This window comes from Gopherus evgoodei, chromosome 1 (genome assembly GCF_007399415.2).
Source record: "Gopherus evgoodei ecotype Sinaloan lineage chromosome 1, rGopEvg1_v1.p, whole genome shotgun sequence".
NCBI lineage: Eukaryota > Metazoa > Chordata > Testudines > Testudinidae > Gopherus > Gopherus evgoodei.
The window spans coordinates 320,617,477-320,630,729 of NC_044322.1; the positions used below are offsets into that span (position 1 = coordinate 320,617,477).

A 13,253-nucleotide genomic window follows, 5' to 3' on the forward strand; every position below is an offset into this window, starting at 1 on the left:
ATTTGATACGGTCTCGCATGATATTCTTATAGATAAGCTAGGAAAGTACAATTTAGATGGGGCTACTATAAGGTGGGTGCATAACTGGCTGGATAACCGTACTCAGAGAGTAGTTGTTAATGGCTCCCAATCCTGCTGGAAAGGTATAACAAGTGGGGTTCCGCAGGGGTCTGTTTTGGGACCGGTTCTGTTCAATATCTTCATCAATGATTTAGATGTTGGCATAGGAAGTACGCTTATTAAGTTTGCGGACAATACCAAACTGGGAGGGATTGCAACTGCTTTGGAGGACAGGGTCAAAATTCAAAACGATCTGGACAAGTTGGAGAAATGGTCTGAGGTAAACAGGATGAAGTTCAATAAAGATAAATGCAAAGTGCTCCACTTAGGAAGGAACAATCAGTTTCACACATACAGAATGGGAAGAGACTGTCTAGGAAGGAGTATGGCAGAAAGAGATCTAGGGGTCATAGTGGACCACAAGCTTAATATGAGTCAACAGTCAACAGTGTGATACTGCACAAACATGATTCTGGGATGCATTAACAGGTGTGTTGTAAACAAGACACGAGAAGTCATTCTTCTGCTTTACTCTGCGCTGGTTAGGCCTCAACTGGAGTATTGTGTCCAGTTCTGGGCACCGCATTTCAAGAAAGATGTGGAGAAATTGAAGCGGGTCCAGAGAAGAGCAACAAGAATGATTAAAGGTCTTGAGAACATGACCTATGAAGGAAGGCTGAAGGAATTGGGTTTGTTTAGTTTGGAAAAGAGAAGACTGAGAGGGGACATGATAGCAGTTTTCAGGTATCTAAAAGGGTGCCATCAGGAGGAGGGAGAAAACTTGTTCACCTTAGCCTCCAATGATAGAACAAGAAGCAATGGGCTTAAACTGCAGCAAGGGAGATTTAGGTTGGACATTAGGAAAAAGTTCCTAACTGTCAGGGTAGTTAAACACTGGAATAGATTGCCTAGGGAAGTTGTGGAATCTCCATCGCTGGAGATATTTAAGAGTAGGTTAGATAAATGTCTATCAGGGATGGTCTAGACAGTATTTGGTCCTGCCATGAGGGCAGGGGACTGGACTCGATGACCTCTCGAGGTCCCTTCCAGTCCTAGAGTCTATGAGTCTATGAGGCGTGCCAAAGAATGGGAAAGCCCCACGACAAGGTCAAAGCCCCTCTCCAGCCACTCCCCATAACTGAGGTCCTATTTCAGCGAGTAGCTGTGGATATTCTGGGTCCTTTCCCAAAAAAGACCCCCAGAGGAAAGCAGTACATACTGACTTTCATGGACTTTGCTACCCAATGGCCGGAAGCAGTAGCTCTAAGCAACACCAGGGCTAAAACTGTGTGCCAGGCCTTAACAGACATTTTTGCCAGGGTAGGTTGCCCCTCCGACATCCTTACAGATTCAGGAACTAATTTCCTGGCAGGGACCATGAAAGATCTGTGGAAAGCTCATGGGGTGAATCACTTGGTTGCCACCCCTTACCACCATCAAACCAATGGCCTGGTGGAGAGGTTTAATGGAACTTCGGGGGCCATGATACGTAAATGAACAATCCAATGATTGGGACCTAGTGTTGCAGCAGTTGCTTTTTGTCTACAGGGCTGTACCACATCCCAGTTTAGGGTTTTCACCATTCGAACTTGTGTATGGCCACGAGGTTAAGGGGCCATTACAGTTGGTGAAGCAGCAATGGGAGGGGTTTATGCCTTCTCCAGGAACTAACATTCTACACTTTGTAAGCAACCTACAAAGCACCCTCCGACACTCTTTAGCCCTTGCTAAAGAAAACCTAAAGAATGCTCAGGAAGAGCAAAAGGCCTGGTATGATAAACATACCAGAGAGCGTTCCTTCAAAGTAGGAGACCAGGTTATGGTGTTGAAGGCACAACAGGCCCATAAGATGGAAGCGTCATGGGAAGAGCCATTCATGGTCCAAGAGCGCCTGGGAGCTGTTAACTATCTCATAGCATTTCCCACCTCAACCCTAAAGTGTACCATGTTAATTCTCTCAAACCTTTTTATTCCAGAGACTTAAAGGTTTGTCGGTTTACAGCCCAGGGAGAAGATGACGCTGAGTGGCCTGAAGGTGTCTACTATGAAGGAAAAAGTGACGGTGGCATGGAAGAGGTGAACCTCTCCACAACCTTGGAACGTCTGCAGCGGCAACAGATCAAGAAGCTGTGCACTAGCTTTGCCCCATTGTTCTCAGTCACCCCAGGACGGACTGAACGGGCATACTACTCCATTGACTCAGGTAATGCTCACCCAATTAGACCACCCTCGTACCGGGTGTCTCCTCATGCCCAAGCTGCTATAGAATGGGAGATCCAAAACATGCTACAGATGGGTATAATCCGCCCCTCTACCAGTCCATGGGTATCTCCAGTGGTTCTGGCACCCACACCAGATGGGGAAATATGCTTTTGCGTGGACTACTGTAAGCTAAATGCTGTAACTCGTCCCGACAAGTATCCAATGCCACGCACCGGTGAGCTATTGGAGAAATTGGGACGTGCTCAGTTCATCTCTACAATAGACTTAACCAAGGGGTACTGGCAAGTACCGCTAGATGAATCCGCCAAAGAAAAGTCAGCCTTCATCACCCATGCAGGGGTGTATGAATTTAATGTGCTTCCTTTCGGGCTGTGAAATGCACCCGCCACTTTCCAAAGACTGGTGGATGGTCTCCTAGCAGGATTGGGAGAATATGCAGTTGCCTACCTAGATGATGTGGCCATTTTTTCTGATTTATGGGCAGAACACCTAGAACACCTGGATAAAGTCTTTGAGCGCATCAGGCAGGCAGGACTAACTGTTAAGGCTAAAAAGTGTCAAATAGGCCAAAACAGAGTGACTTACCTTGAACACCAGGTGGGTCAAGGAACAATAAACCCCCTACAGGCCAAGGTGGATGCTATCTAAAAGTGGCCTGTCCCAAAGTCAAAGAAACAGGTCCAATCCTTCTTAGGCTTGGCCGGATATTACAGGCGATTTGTACCACACTACAGCCAAATCGCTGCCCCACTAACAGACCTGACCAAAAAGACCCAGCCGAATGCAGTTAAGTGGACTAATGAGTGTCAGAAGGCCTTTACCCAGCTTAAGGCAACACTCATGTCTGACCCTGTGCTAAGGGCCCCAGACTTTGACAAACCATTCCTAGTAACCACAGATGCATCTGAGCATTGTGTAGGAGCAGTTTTAATGCAGGAAGGACCAGATCAAAACTTCCATCCCGTCGTGTTTCTCAGCAAGAAACTTTCTGAGAGGGAAAGCCACTGGTCAATCAGTGAAAAAGAATGCTACGCCATTGTGTATGCCCTGGAAAAGCTACACCCATACATTTGGGGACGGTGTTTCCAGCTACAAGCCAACCATGCTGCGCTAAAGTGGCTTCATACTGCCAAGGGAAACAACAAAAAACTGCTTTGATGGAGTTTAGCTCTCCAAGATTTTGATTTTGAAATTCAACACATTTCAGGAGCTTCTAACAAAGTAGCTGATGCACTCTCCCGTGAAAGTTTCCCAGAATCAACTGGTTAAAAATTGTCCTTGAAATGTGAAGTCTTGTAGTTGTACATAATTAGTAGTATATGTAGAGGTGCATGTGTTTTATTAATCTGTTCATTCTAAAGTTCTAGGAAGAAATCACCGCCAGTGTGGTTCCACACTGTCTGAGATTTGAGGGGCATGTCATAAACATCTGGTTAAGGGTTAATGGGTAAACATAAAAATCTAAGGGTAAACATAAAAATCTGGCTAAGGGTTAATGTCTCTTTTACGTGGCTGACACCTGACCAGAGGACCAATGGGGGGACAGGATACTTTCAAATCTTGGTGGAGGGAAGTCTTTGTTTGGGCTTTTTGTTTTGTTCATTGCTCGCTTTCGGGACTGAGAGGAACGGGACATCATTCCAGGTTCTCCAAATCTTTCTGAATCAGTCTTCCATGTTTCAAACTTGTAAGTAGCCAGGCAAGGCGGATTAGTCGTATTTTTGTTTCCTCAACTTGTAAATGCTTCTTTTGCTGGAAGGATTTTTACCTCCGTTTGCTGTAACTTTGAATCCCAGGCTGGGGTGGAGGGGGGAGTCCCTCTAGTCTATATGAATCTGAGTACCCTGTAAAGCATTTTCCATCCTGATTTTACAGAGATAATTTTTACCTTTTCTTTCTTTAATTAAAAGCTTCCTTTTTAAGAACCTGATTGATTTTTTCCTTGTTTTAGAATCCAAGGGCTTGAGTCTAAACTCACCAGGGATTGGTGGGGGAAAAGAGGGAGGGTTAGTTCCTCTTTATTTTAAGATCCAAGGAGTTTGGATCTGTGTAGCCTCTCAGGGCAACCCAGGGAGGGGAGAGTCTGGGGGGGGGAAAAGAGGGGGATGGTTAATTTCTCCTTATTTTAAGACCCAAGGGGTTTGGGTTTTGGGTTCTCCAGGGAAGGTTTTGGGGGAACAGAAGTGTGCCAGACACAGACTTCTGGCTGGTGGCAGTTTACCAAATTTAAGCTGCTAATTAAGCTTAAAAGTAATCATGCAGGTCCCCACTTTTTGGACACTAGAGTTCAAAGTGGGGGAAAAAACCTTGACAATCTGGTATCAAAGAGGAGAATTATATTCTACCTCCAATGAGAAACGTAACATTCAATTGTCTCCATAATAATTCCATCATAGCCAGATGTCTTTCTAAAAGATACTTTAGCCCAGAGATTCTCACAGCAAAATTGTTGGTGGCCTCAGAATGTGGTAACCAACTCCTGCTGGTGGCCACACTCATATTTTTCCCCCTAAAATACTATATTAACTTTAGGAAAAACAAATGAGTATGGACATATAAATACCAGATCATTGTAATTTATTTGTGTACGGTTTTTTTTTGCAGACTCAATAAAAATAATACTGCAAACAGTGATATTTATGTTTATTAAATATCAAACACTTTTCACAGGACACTTAATAGCTAGCTGGGAGGCTGTGAAAAGTGATTTTAACATACATACAAGTATCACTTTTCACAGCCTCCCAGCTAGCATGTCTGCTGTGAAGAGATATTTACATGTTTGTTAACATCACTTTTCTCAGCAAGTCCCAGGACAGATTAAGCCCTGGATAGGTGGTTGGCGGCGTGGCGGGGGTGGGGGGGGAGAGAGCCATGGTGGAATGGATGCGGGGCTGGGGTCGCAGTGGGAGCCCGGGGCAATGGATGCAGGGGCAGGAGCCCAGTGGAGATGGGGGTGGGCCCCGACACTGCTCAGCTGGAGCTGTGGGTTGGCACCCGCTGCCGTAAGTCAGTGTCCGCGGCAAGAGCCCAGAGCCGAGGCGGGAGTGGCACAGCCAGGGCCGGGGGCCATTGCCTGGAGTTGGTGGCCGGAGCCGCGAGGAGCCCGCTGCGGCACGGCCAAGGGTCAGCGCCTGCAGCCCCATGGCTGGCGGTCAGCACCGAAACCCCGCGGCTGGAGCTGGGAGCTGGCGACTGAAGCCCGTGGCCGGGGCCCTGGTTCCGCCGCCAGCCAGCGCAGACCTGAAGCCAGAGCCACGTTAGCCCCCCAGAGACCGCACCTTGCGCCTTCTTCCGCCTCGTGTCCCAGCCAGGGGGAGGGGCCATGCCTGGCCCCGCCCAGGAGGCTGTCGTAGCCGCGGGAAAGCCCTGGCGGTCGCAGTTGTGAAGCGTTCCCCCACGCACATCTCCTCGCCCCGCCCCTCCGAATTCTGCGCGTGCGCACTGAGACAGGCCAGCTGCGTCTCTGAACGTTTGGCGCGGGAAGTCTCGCGGGATCCGGTTGCCGGCCCCGGTGGTGCTCGCAAGCAGCGCGCGGAACGGAACCGTCGCCGCCATGACCTCTGCTCTGGAGAACTACATCAACCGTATCCTTCCGCCGGGAAGGGCTTGTGTGCTGCGCAGGGCGGGGGGATCTGCCTCAGCGGTCAGTGGTGGCTGCTGCTCCGAGACCTTTGTGGGGCCCCTCCCCCACCACACACACCGGCTCGGCTCGGCCCGGGTGGGGATGGAGGCCGCGGACTTCCCGGGCCGTGGGGCTCTGCGGGAAGGGGGCTGGGCCAGTGCTGCCTACGGTGCCCTAAAGGGAGCGAGACCTCCCGGTGTCGCCTGGCGTGGGGCAGCGCGGCCGAGGGGGCAGAGCACTGAGCTGGGCTCAGGAGACCTGGTTTGGTGCTGGGCTCCGCCACCGCTCTGCTGGTTGACTTCGGGCAGGTCCTGTCAGTGTTCGTGCCTCCGTTTCCCCGTCTGGAAAGTGGGGCTAATGACAGTGACCCGCTCTGAGCTCTGTGGATGAAAACTCCAGGTCTGAACAGATCGGGGCACTACTCTGAACCAAGGCACCTTCAAACTGAAAATAAGGCATCAGTAGTGAGGGTGATTTACCATTGGAACAGACCCGCCAGGGATGTGGTTGGTTCTGCATCTCTTTGTGTCTGCAGTGCAACACTGGTTGGTTTTGGGGTTAATATGTTCTAGCCCAGCACAAGTTATGGTGCACAATATGGGGGTAGATGGGTAAAATGTGATATACAGGTCAGACTAGATGATCTAATGATCGAATTCTGGCCTTAAATTCAGTGACTCTATGAACAAAATAAATAGCCCAGGGTCAGAAACTCTAATGGGATGTCATACCTCAAATGCTTTAGGCAGCCAGCACAGGCTATCTAAGCCAGTCCTAATGATAAAGCAAAATACTTCACTCTATGAATTTGGGGATCTGCTGCTTTGATTTATGTCTCTCCTGCAAATGAAAGCACAATGATGTTGGTTTGACAGAACAAAATAATTATCCCAGACCACTGCTAATTTCAGAGGTTGATTTAATCAGTCGGTTAACACGTTTCTTTAACAATTTTTTCAGTAAGAAATTTTTAAGGCACAAAGTTAATTTCTTGAAACATAATTTATATTACAGATCTGTGTTGAACATAACACCTTCATCTTGTTTCAAACTGTGAATATGTTTTCTTTAAACATTTCCTTGACTGTACTGTTAGGTACTGTTGCAGTAATTACTTCTGATGGAAGAATGATTGTGGTGAATATAAAATTAGTGCTATGTAAATAGTATTTGAATTATGTGGGGTTTTTAAAAATAACTAGATCATTCAACTTCTAATGGTAGATGCTACACACAAATATCAAGCATGGAAATGCTCATCTTGAACATTGTTCATCTTCCCTACAGAGCCTAAATAACCTTTTTTAAAGAGACATCACTTTTAAAGTCCTGTCAGTTTAAAAACAAGTTACAGATACTGTTGGGGTATGAAAGATCCACACAAACAGGGAAATTGGCTATCTGTAATTGGCTGTCAACTGTACAAAGTACACTTGAAAAAAGTAACTCCCTCTAATACAGTGGTTTTGAAATGACGGGTCACGACCCAGTACTGGGTCATGGAATGTAAGGCACTGGGTTGCGGCGGCTCTGGTCAGCACCATCGACCGGGCCATTAAAAGTCCTGTCAGCGGTGCTGCCTGGCTAAGGCAGGCTACTCCCTGCCTGTCCTGACGCTGTGCTGCGCCCAAAAGCAGCCAGCAGCAGGTCCAGCTCCTAGCCGGGGGACTCCACACGCTGTCCCTGCTCTAAGCAACGGATCCGCACTCTCATTGTCCGGTTCCCAGCCAGTGGGAGTTCGGGGAGTGCCTGTGGGCGAGAGCCGCTTGTGTGCCTTCTCCTAGGAGCCAGACCTGCTGCTGGCTGCTTCTGGGGCGCAGCGTGATCCGTGGTGCCAGGAGAGACAGGAAGCCTGCCTTTTAGCACCCCTGCTGCGCCGCTGACTGGTAGCCGCCCAAGGTAAGCTCATGCCCCAACCTCGCCCCCCAGTACCCTGCCCCAGCCCTGAGCCCCCCCCCCCCAGCCTGGAGCCCTTTCTTGCACCCCAAACCCTCATCCCCAGCGCCACCCCAGAGCCTGCACCCCCAGCCCAGAACCCTGACCCCCTCCCATACCCCAGCCCCTTGCCTCAGCCCTGAGCCCCCCCAACTGAGAGCCCTCTCTTGCACCCCAACCCCTCATCCTCGGCCCCACCCCGCAGCCCTCACTCCTGCACCCCAACGCTCTGCCCTAGCCTTGAGCCCCTCCTGCACCCCAAACCACTCATCCCCAGCTCCATTGGGTCGCAGGCATCAACAATTTTTTTCAACTGGGTTGCCAGGAAAAAAGTTTGAAAACCACTTCTCTAATATTAAAGTTACAGTAATCTTAACTGTTACTTGTAACGTGATAGTAAATGATGATAATCTTAAGCTGACTCTCTGCTTTCAAGTTCCAGTCTCTAACAGCACATGTTTATTCAGCTTTAAAGCTCACAGTAAAATCTAGAATGATCATCTCTTCTACAGTATATTGCTGCCTGAGTTTTTCTTGTGAACTAAAATGAAAAACTTAAAGATAATTGGAATACTTAAATTTTTTGTGCGCTTTTCAGGGAACCCTCAAAGGTTTTGATCAGACCATCAACTTGATTTTGGATGAAAGCCATGAACGAGTGTTCAGTTCTTCACAAGGAGTTGAACAAGTAGTATTGGGATTGTACATTGTTAGAGGAGATAATGTGTAAGTATAGCTTATTCTTTTCTAATCCAATCAAATCAGAATTAGTTAAAAATGTTTAAAGCTGTAATGATGCAAGATGTCAGATTGATAAACCTAGAAACCCTAAGTTCTCTTTATCCACTGTTCAGAACAGACAGTAACAGTAAACCTCCCTCACCTTTGACATAGTGTGCAAACATCTGTAGAATGGCTGAAATAGTTCAGTCTTCAGTTTTGGAACCCCTTACTGAAATAGCCAAGAAGCGTCCCAGTTAGTACTAGCTCAGATGAAGATGTGCACACTTGTCACTAGAAAGTGAGGAAGACATTTTACAAAGGCCCTGAATAGAGCCATCAGAGGGTTCAGTTTTTGGTCAGTAACAACTTGAGTCATATTCAAACTGGTAACCTAGAGCATTGTTTCTCAAATGCAACTACGACAGCCTCCTGGTCAGAGATGGGGAGGGGGCAAAGCAGCGGCCCCTCCCTGCAGGGCCTAGGGGTGGGCTTCAGCCCTCTCCCCCTATCTTCAATTGTGGGACTGGGGGGGGCAGGCTTCACACCCCCACTCCCGCCCCTTCAGCTGCGGGCCTCTGGTGGTGGGCTCTGGGCTTCAACCCCCCAGGGTGGTGGTGTTCTGTGCTTCACCCCCCTTTTTCCCAGGTGCAAATGTGGGGCTCTGGGCTTCACACCATGGTCAAGAAGCAAGGAGCAGGGTGAGCCCCGGAAGGGAGTTTGGGGCAATGGGGGGGAAGCAGTGGTGTCCAGGAGGGTGCTAGGGAGTCCTGGGAGGGCAGCAGATGCCAGAGGGGATCTGGAGGGGAGGCTGTGAGATGCAGTGGAGGCCAGGGACACCAAAATACAACTATATATTTTTATTATTGAGTCTACAAAAAAAAAACCCTACAGAAATGAATTGCATTGATTTGGACATGTATAGTGCATATTTATTTGTTTTTCTGAAAGTTAATTAAGTATTTTAGGAAACTTTGTATGAGCAGCCACCAGCAAGAGTTGCTGGCCACACTCTGAGACCACCAAAAAATTTGTTGTGAGAACCGCTGACCTAGAGATGAGAGGGAATTGTATACTTCAGACCTGGTGACCTGTAATAAAAATTGTAACATGAGTTCTCACGTGTGGATTTAGGACTTATTATTTATTTGTATTACCATAGTGCCCAGGACCCCATTGTGCTAGGTATTCTACCCACACACACCAAAAAGGCCATACCTGCCCCAAAGAGCTTCCAATCTAAGTATAAGATGAAACAACAGATCCTGGAGTACAAGGAAAAAAAACTGGTCAACATGATAGGAGCAGGCTGAGCATTGTTTAATATTCTGAAATATGGTAAAGAATAAACTGGATGAAGTTTTTCAGATGAATAGTTTATTTGCCAAAAATGCAGTTTTCAGTCTACCAAAACTATTTTGTGTTGAGTTTGCCAAATAGTTTAACCAAACTGAAAAATTTGAAACACTTTTGGTAATGTCAGACAAAATGTTTGATTTCCATTAAAAACAATTTATTTTTATTTTTCTGGCCTTTTTACCAAAGAAAAGAATTCACAAAATGGCTGAAGGTGGTGATGCCTTCCTGATAACCGTTAGGCTACTCACCTAGGATGTGTCAGACCCAGTTCAAATCACCGCTCCGATTGCGAGAGAGTGCCCTAGCCACTGGGCTGTGGAGTATTCTGATACAGAGCTTTCTTAATCTCTCTTGAAGCTGTTCCACTTTTTGTAAATAATTAGTCATTGAAGCAGGAATTTGAAATTAGGTCTCCCACATGCCAGGTGAGTGCCTCAGCCACCAGGCTGTAGAGTCGTATCCCAGGTGAGTGCCCCAGCTACCAGGCTGTAGAATCATTCTCACTCTTTCCTGGGCCCAATGACTATACATTATTAGTCATAGACAGTCATGGTGATAATGAAGTCATTGCCCCAGGGAAAGCAAATGAGAATAACTCTACAGCCTTGCAGTTAGGACACTTGCCTAGAATGTGAGACACCCAAATTCAAATCCCTGTTCCAGTGACTAGGAGTAGACAGATTTCATCCAAAGTTGTTGACGCATCAAAACATACAATATCTTTTCAGGCTTCTAGATTGCCAGATGTTTGCAGAATATACTTATTGTTCAATTTTATTCTATTTTTTTTCTCCAAACAAAATCTATGGGGAAAAATTACCGAAGTTTTGCAGTTCTGTAATCACAAATCTCATTTTGGAATAGCAAGTCACTATATTTGTGGTTTCCATCTTGTTTCAGAATGGGACAGTTTCTACTAGTGGTACTTAATCTGTTTTGTCCTTTAGTGCTGTCATTGGTGAAATTGATGAAGAGACAGATTCAGCACTTGACTTGGGGAATATTCGAGCAGAACCTTTGAACTCAGTAGCACACTGAACAGGAGAAACACAAGGATGCACAAGGACTTTGTAAACTTTGGCTGTATAGGACTATTTAAAAAACAGCATGAAGAATTTTTACAAATTGTTGTAACTTGGTTGGGCCACACTTTATTTTGTGAATGTGTTGTAGTTTGATATGTAAATTAAAATAGCTACATTTTAATGAAGTCTCTCGTATAATTTCACTGCAAAGTAAACATACATCTAACATTAGGATTTAATTTCAGTGGCAGGCTTGACACTTTATACATAAATGACTTGTGAATGCCACTTGTGAAGTAGAAACATAAATCACTACTCTTAAAGGTGAAGTGTGCTTTACTGTGTTGATCTGTAAATTACACTTCATAAACACAAGTCAATTTAACTTCTGCCAACAAGTAGCTTTTTTTAATGTGTGATATTTCAGTATTACAAATAGTGACGTGTTGGACACATAGTTCTGGTTTGAGTGCAGGAATGAAAGTCTAATACTAGGATCCTTGTTTACTAACCTGTATGTGGAAGTTTCATGATGCATGTTTCCAAAGTATTGCAAACTTGTCTTTATCAAGTTAATAGGACTGTTACACTGTTCTGGTAATCACAAACCATCTGAATGTATTTTGTTTATTAAACCATTCCAGCAATCACACCAATTCACGAATGTCATAACATTCATAATTTCGGTGCACCCCTGTGGTGTTTGTGAATATCAGAATAAACATAATTTGTTGTCACTTGCCTTAACACACCTTAGGCTACTATAATAATGAGATCTATTCATTGTGAACAGGGGACTTAAACAGAGTAGTCAGATGGAAGGAAGATTGTTAAGGTCCAGAACAAACATGCTTCTTGTCCAGTACTCTAAACAGTCCCTCTTGCATCTTAAACTTTAGGGAAGAGCTGAATAAAGAGAATGAATTGTTTATTTGCTAATGTGTAACTTATTTTTGTTAAGCATTAGTTCTTTACATATTGTTGGCGCAGGTTAATGTCAGAGTAGAACAAATTGTTTGTTTTTCATGTGTATTTGCATGTACAATTACTAAATGTATGTACTTATCTTTGTAAAGTGCTTTAAGATTATGGATCAAAAGCACTGAATAGGAGCTAAATATTGTAAATTAGGTAGATGTAACTATGCACTAAACCAAGGGAGGCTAGGCTGCCTGTGCTGGAAAAGGCTGCAGTAGCAGTAATTACCGCACAAAGACAGAGTCCTTACACATTTAAATGTGCAATACACATAAAGACATCATAGCTACGTACGTCAGTCAGGTAAAACTGACTCGCCAGAGCTGTATTAAAATTATTTTCTCAGTCTGAAGAGTTATCCATCTACTTACCTGAAAAAAATGATCAGATCTGGACTAGGTTGATCTGCACTGAGGGAATTAAACTGATAACAGGTTTAAAAATTTTATTAAAGTTAATGTTTAAAATTAAATATACACAAGAGGGAAGGGATTGTACATGAGGGGTTACAGGTATCGGTTCCAAGGATGAAGAGATACATATCACATAACCAGCATGGACCCAGATTGGGGTGCAAGAGTTTTTAAAGTGTCAGTGGATAAGTGGGCTCGGGTGCACCACCCCTGGACTATAAGGAGTCCAAGTCAGTATCGGGGTAGTGAATAAGTACGTGGGTGGGGTGTGTCCCTTGGTTCATCAGGGAAGGAAGTAGGTTATTTCCCTGGTGGGTGGTCTCAATTACTTAATGTGGTATTGATGGTTAGGACAAGGGAGGGAGATTTTAAATGCACCACTGCATTTGGTTGAGCTGCATCCAGTTAGGTCTCAACTAGATTTATGCATCCCAGGATCATATTCGCTCTTTTGGCCACAGCATCACACTGGAAACAAATGTTCAGCTGATTATCCATTGCAACTCCCAATTTTTTTCAGAAGCACTACTTCCCAGTACAGAGTCTCCCACCCTGCAATTGTGTCCTACATTCTTTGTTCCTAGATGCACACATTTATGTCTAGCCATATTAAAACACATATTGTTTGCTTGTGCCTAGTTTTTCAAGTGATCCAGATTGCTCTGAGTCAGGAGCCTGTCCTCTTCGTTATTTACCACTCCTCAATTGCTGTTGTCATCTGCAAACTTTATCAATGATTTGATTTTTTTCATCCAGGTCACTGATAAAGATGTTAAATAGTATGGGGGTCAAGACCCAATCACTGCAGGACCCTACTGGAAACAGACCCTCATGATGATGATGATTCCCTGTTTACAGTTATATTTTGAGACCTTTCATTTAGCTAGTTTTTAATCCATGTAATGTGTGCCATGT

General features: G+C 45.4%; 1 protein-coding gene across 2 annotated transcripts; it reads left to right on the forward strand.

The window, feature by feature from the left end:
* The first annotated feature begins 5,711 nt into the window (after positions 1-5,711).
* Positions 5,712-11,876, forward strand: LSM8 (LSM8 homolog, U6 small nuclear RNA associated). 2 transcript variants are annotated; one of them, XM_030549076.1, is made up of 4 exons: positions 5,716-5,870; positions 7,005-7,045; positions 8,442-8,569; positions 10,870-11,876. In XM_030549076.1, exons 1-4 carry the CDS (start codon positions 5,840-5,842, stop codon positions 10,958-10,960), a joined length of 291 nt encoding a protein of 96 aa, XP_030404936.1. In that variant the 5' UTR covers positions 5,716-5,839; the 3' UTR covers positions 10,961-11,876. The 2 variants fall into 2 exon arrangements, with proteins under 2 accessions (XP_030404935.1, XP_030404936.1); XM_030549075.1 differs by lacking the exon at positions 7,005-7,045 and having other exon boundaries at positions 5,712-5,929.
* Positions 11,877-13,253: the final 1,377 nt, after the last annotated feature.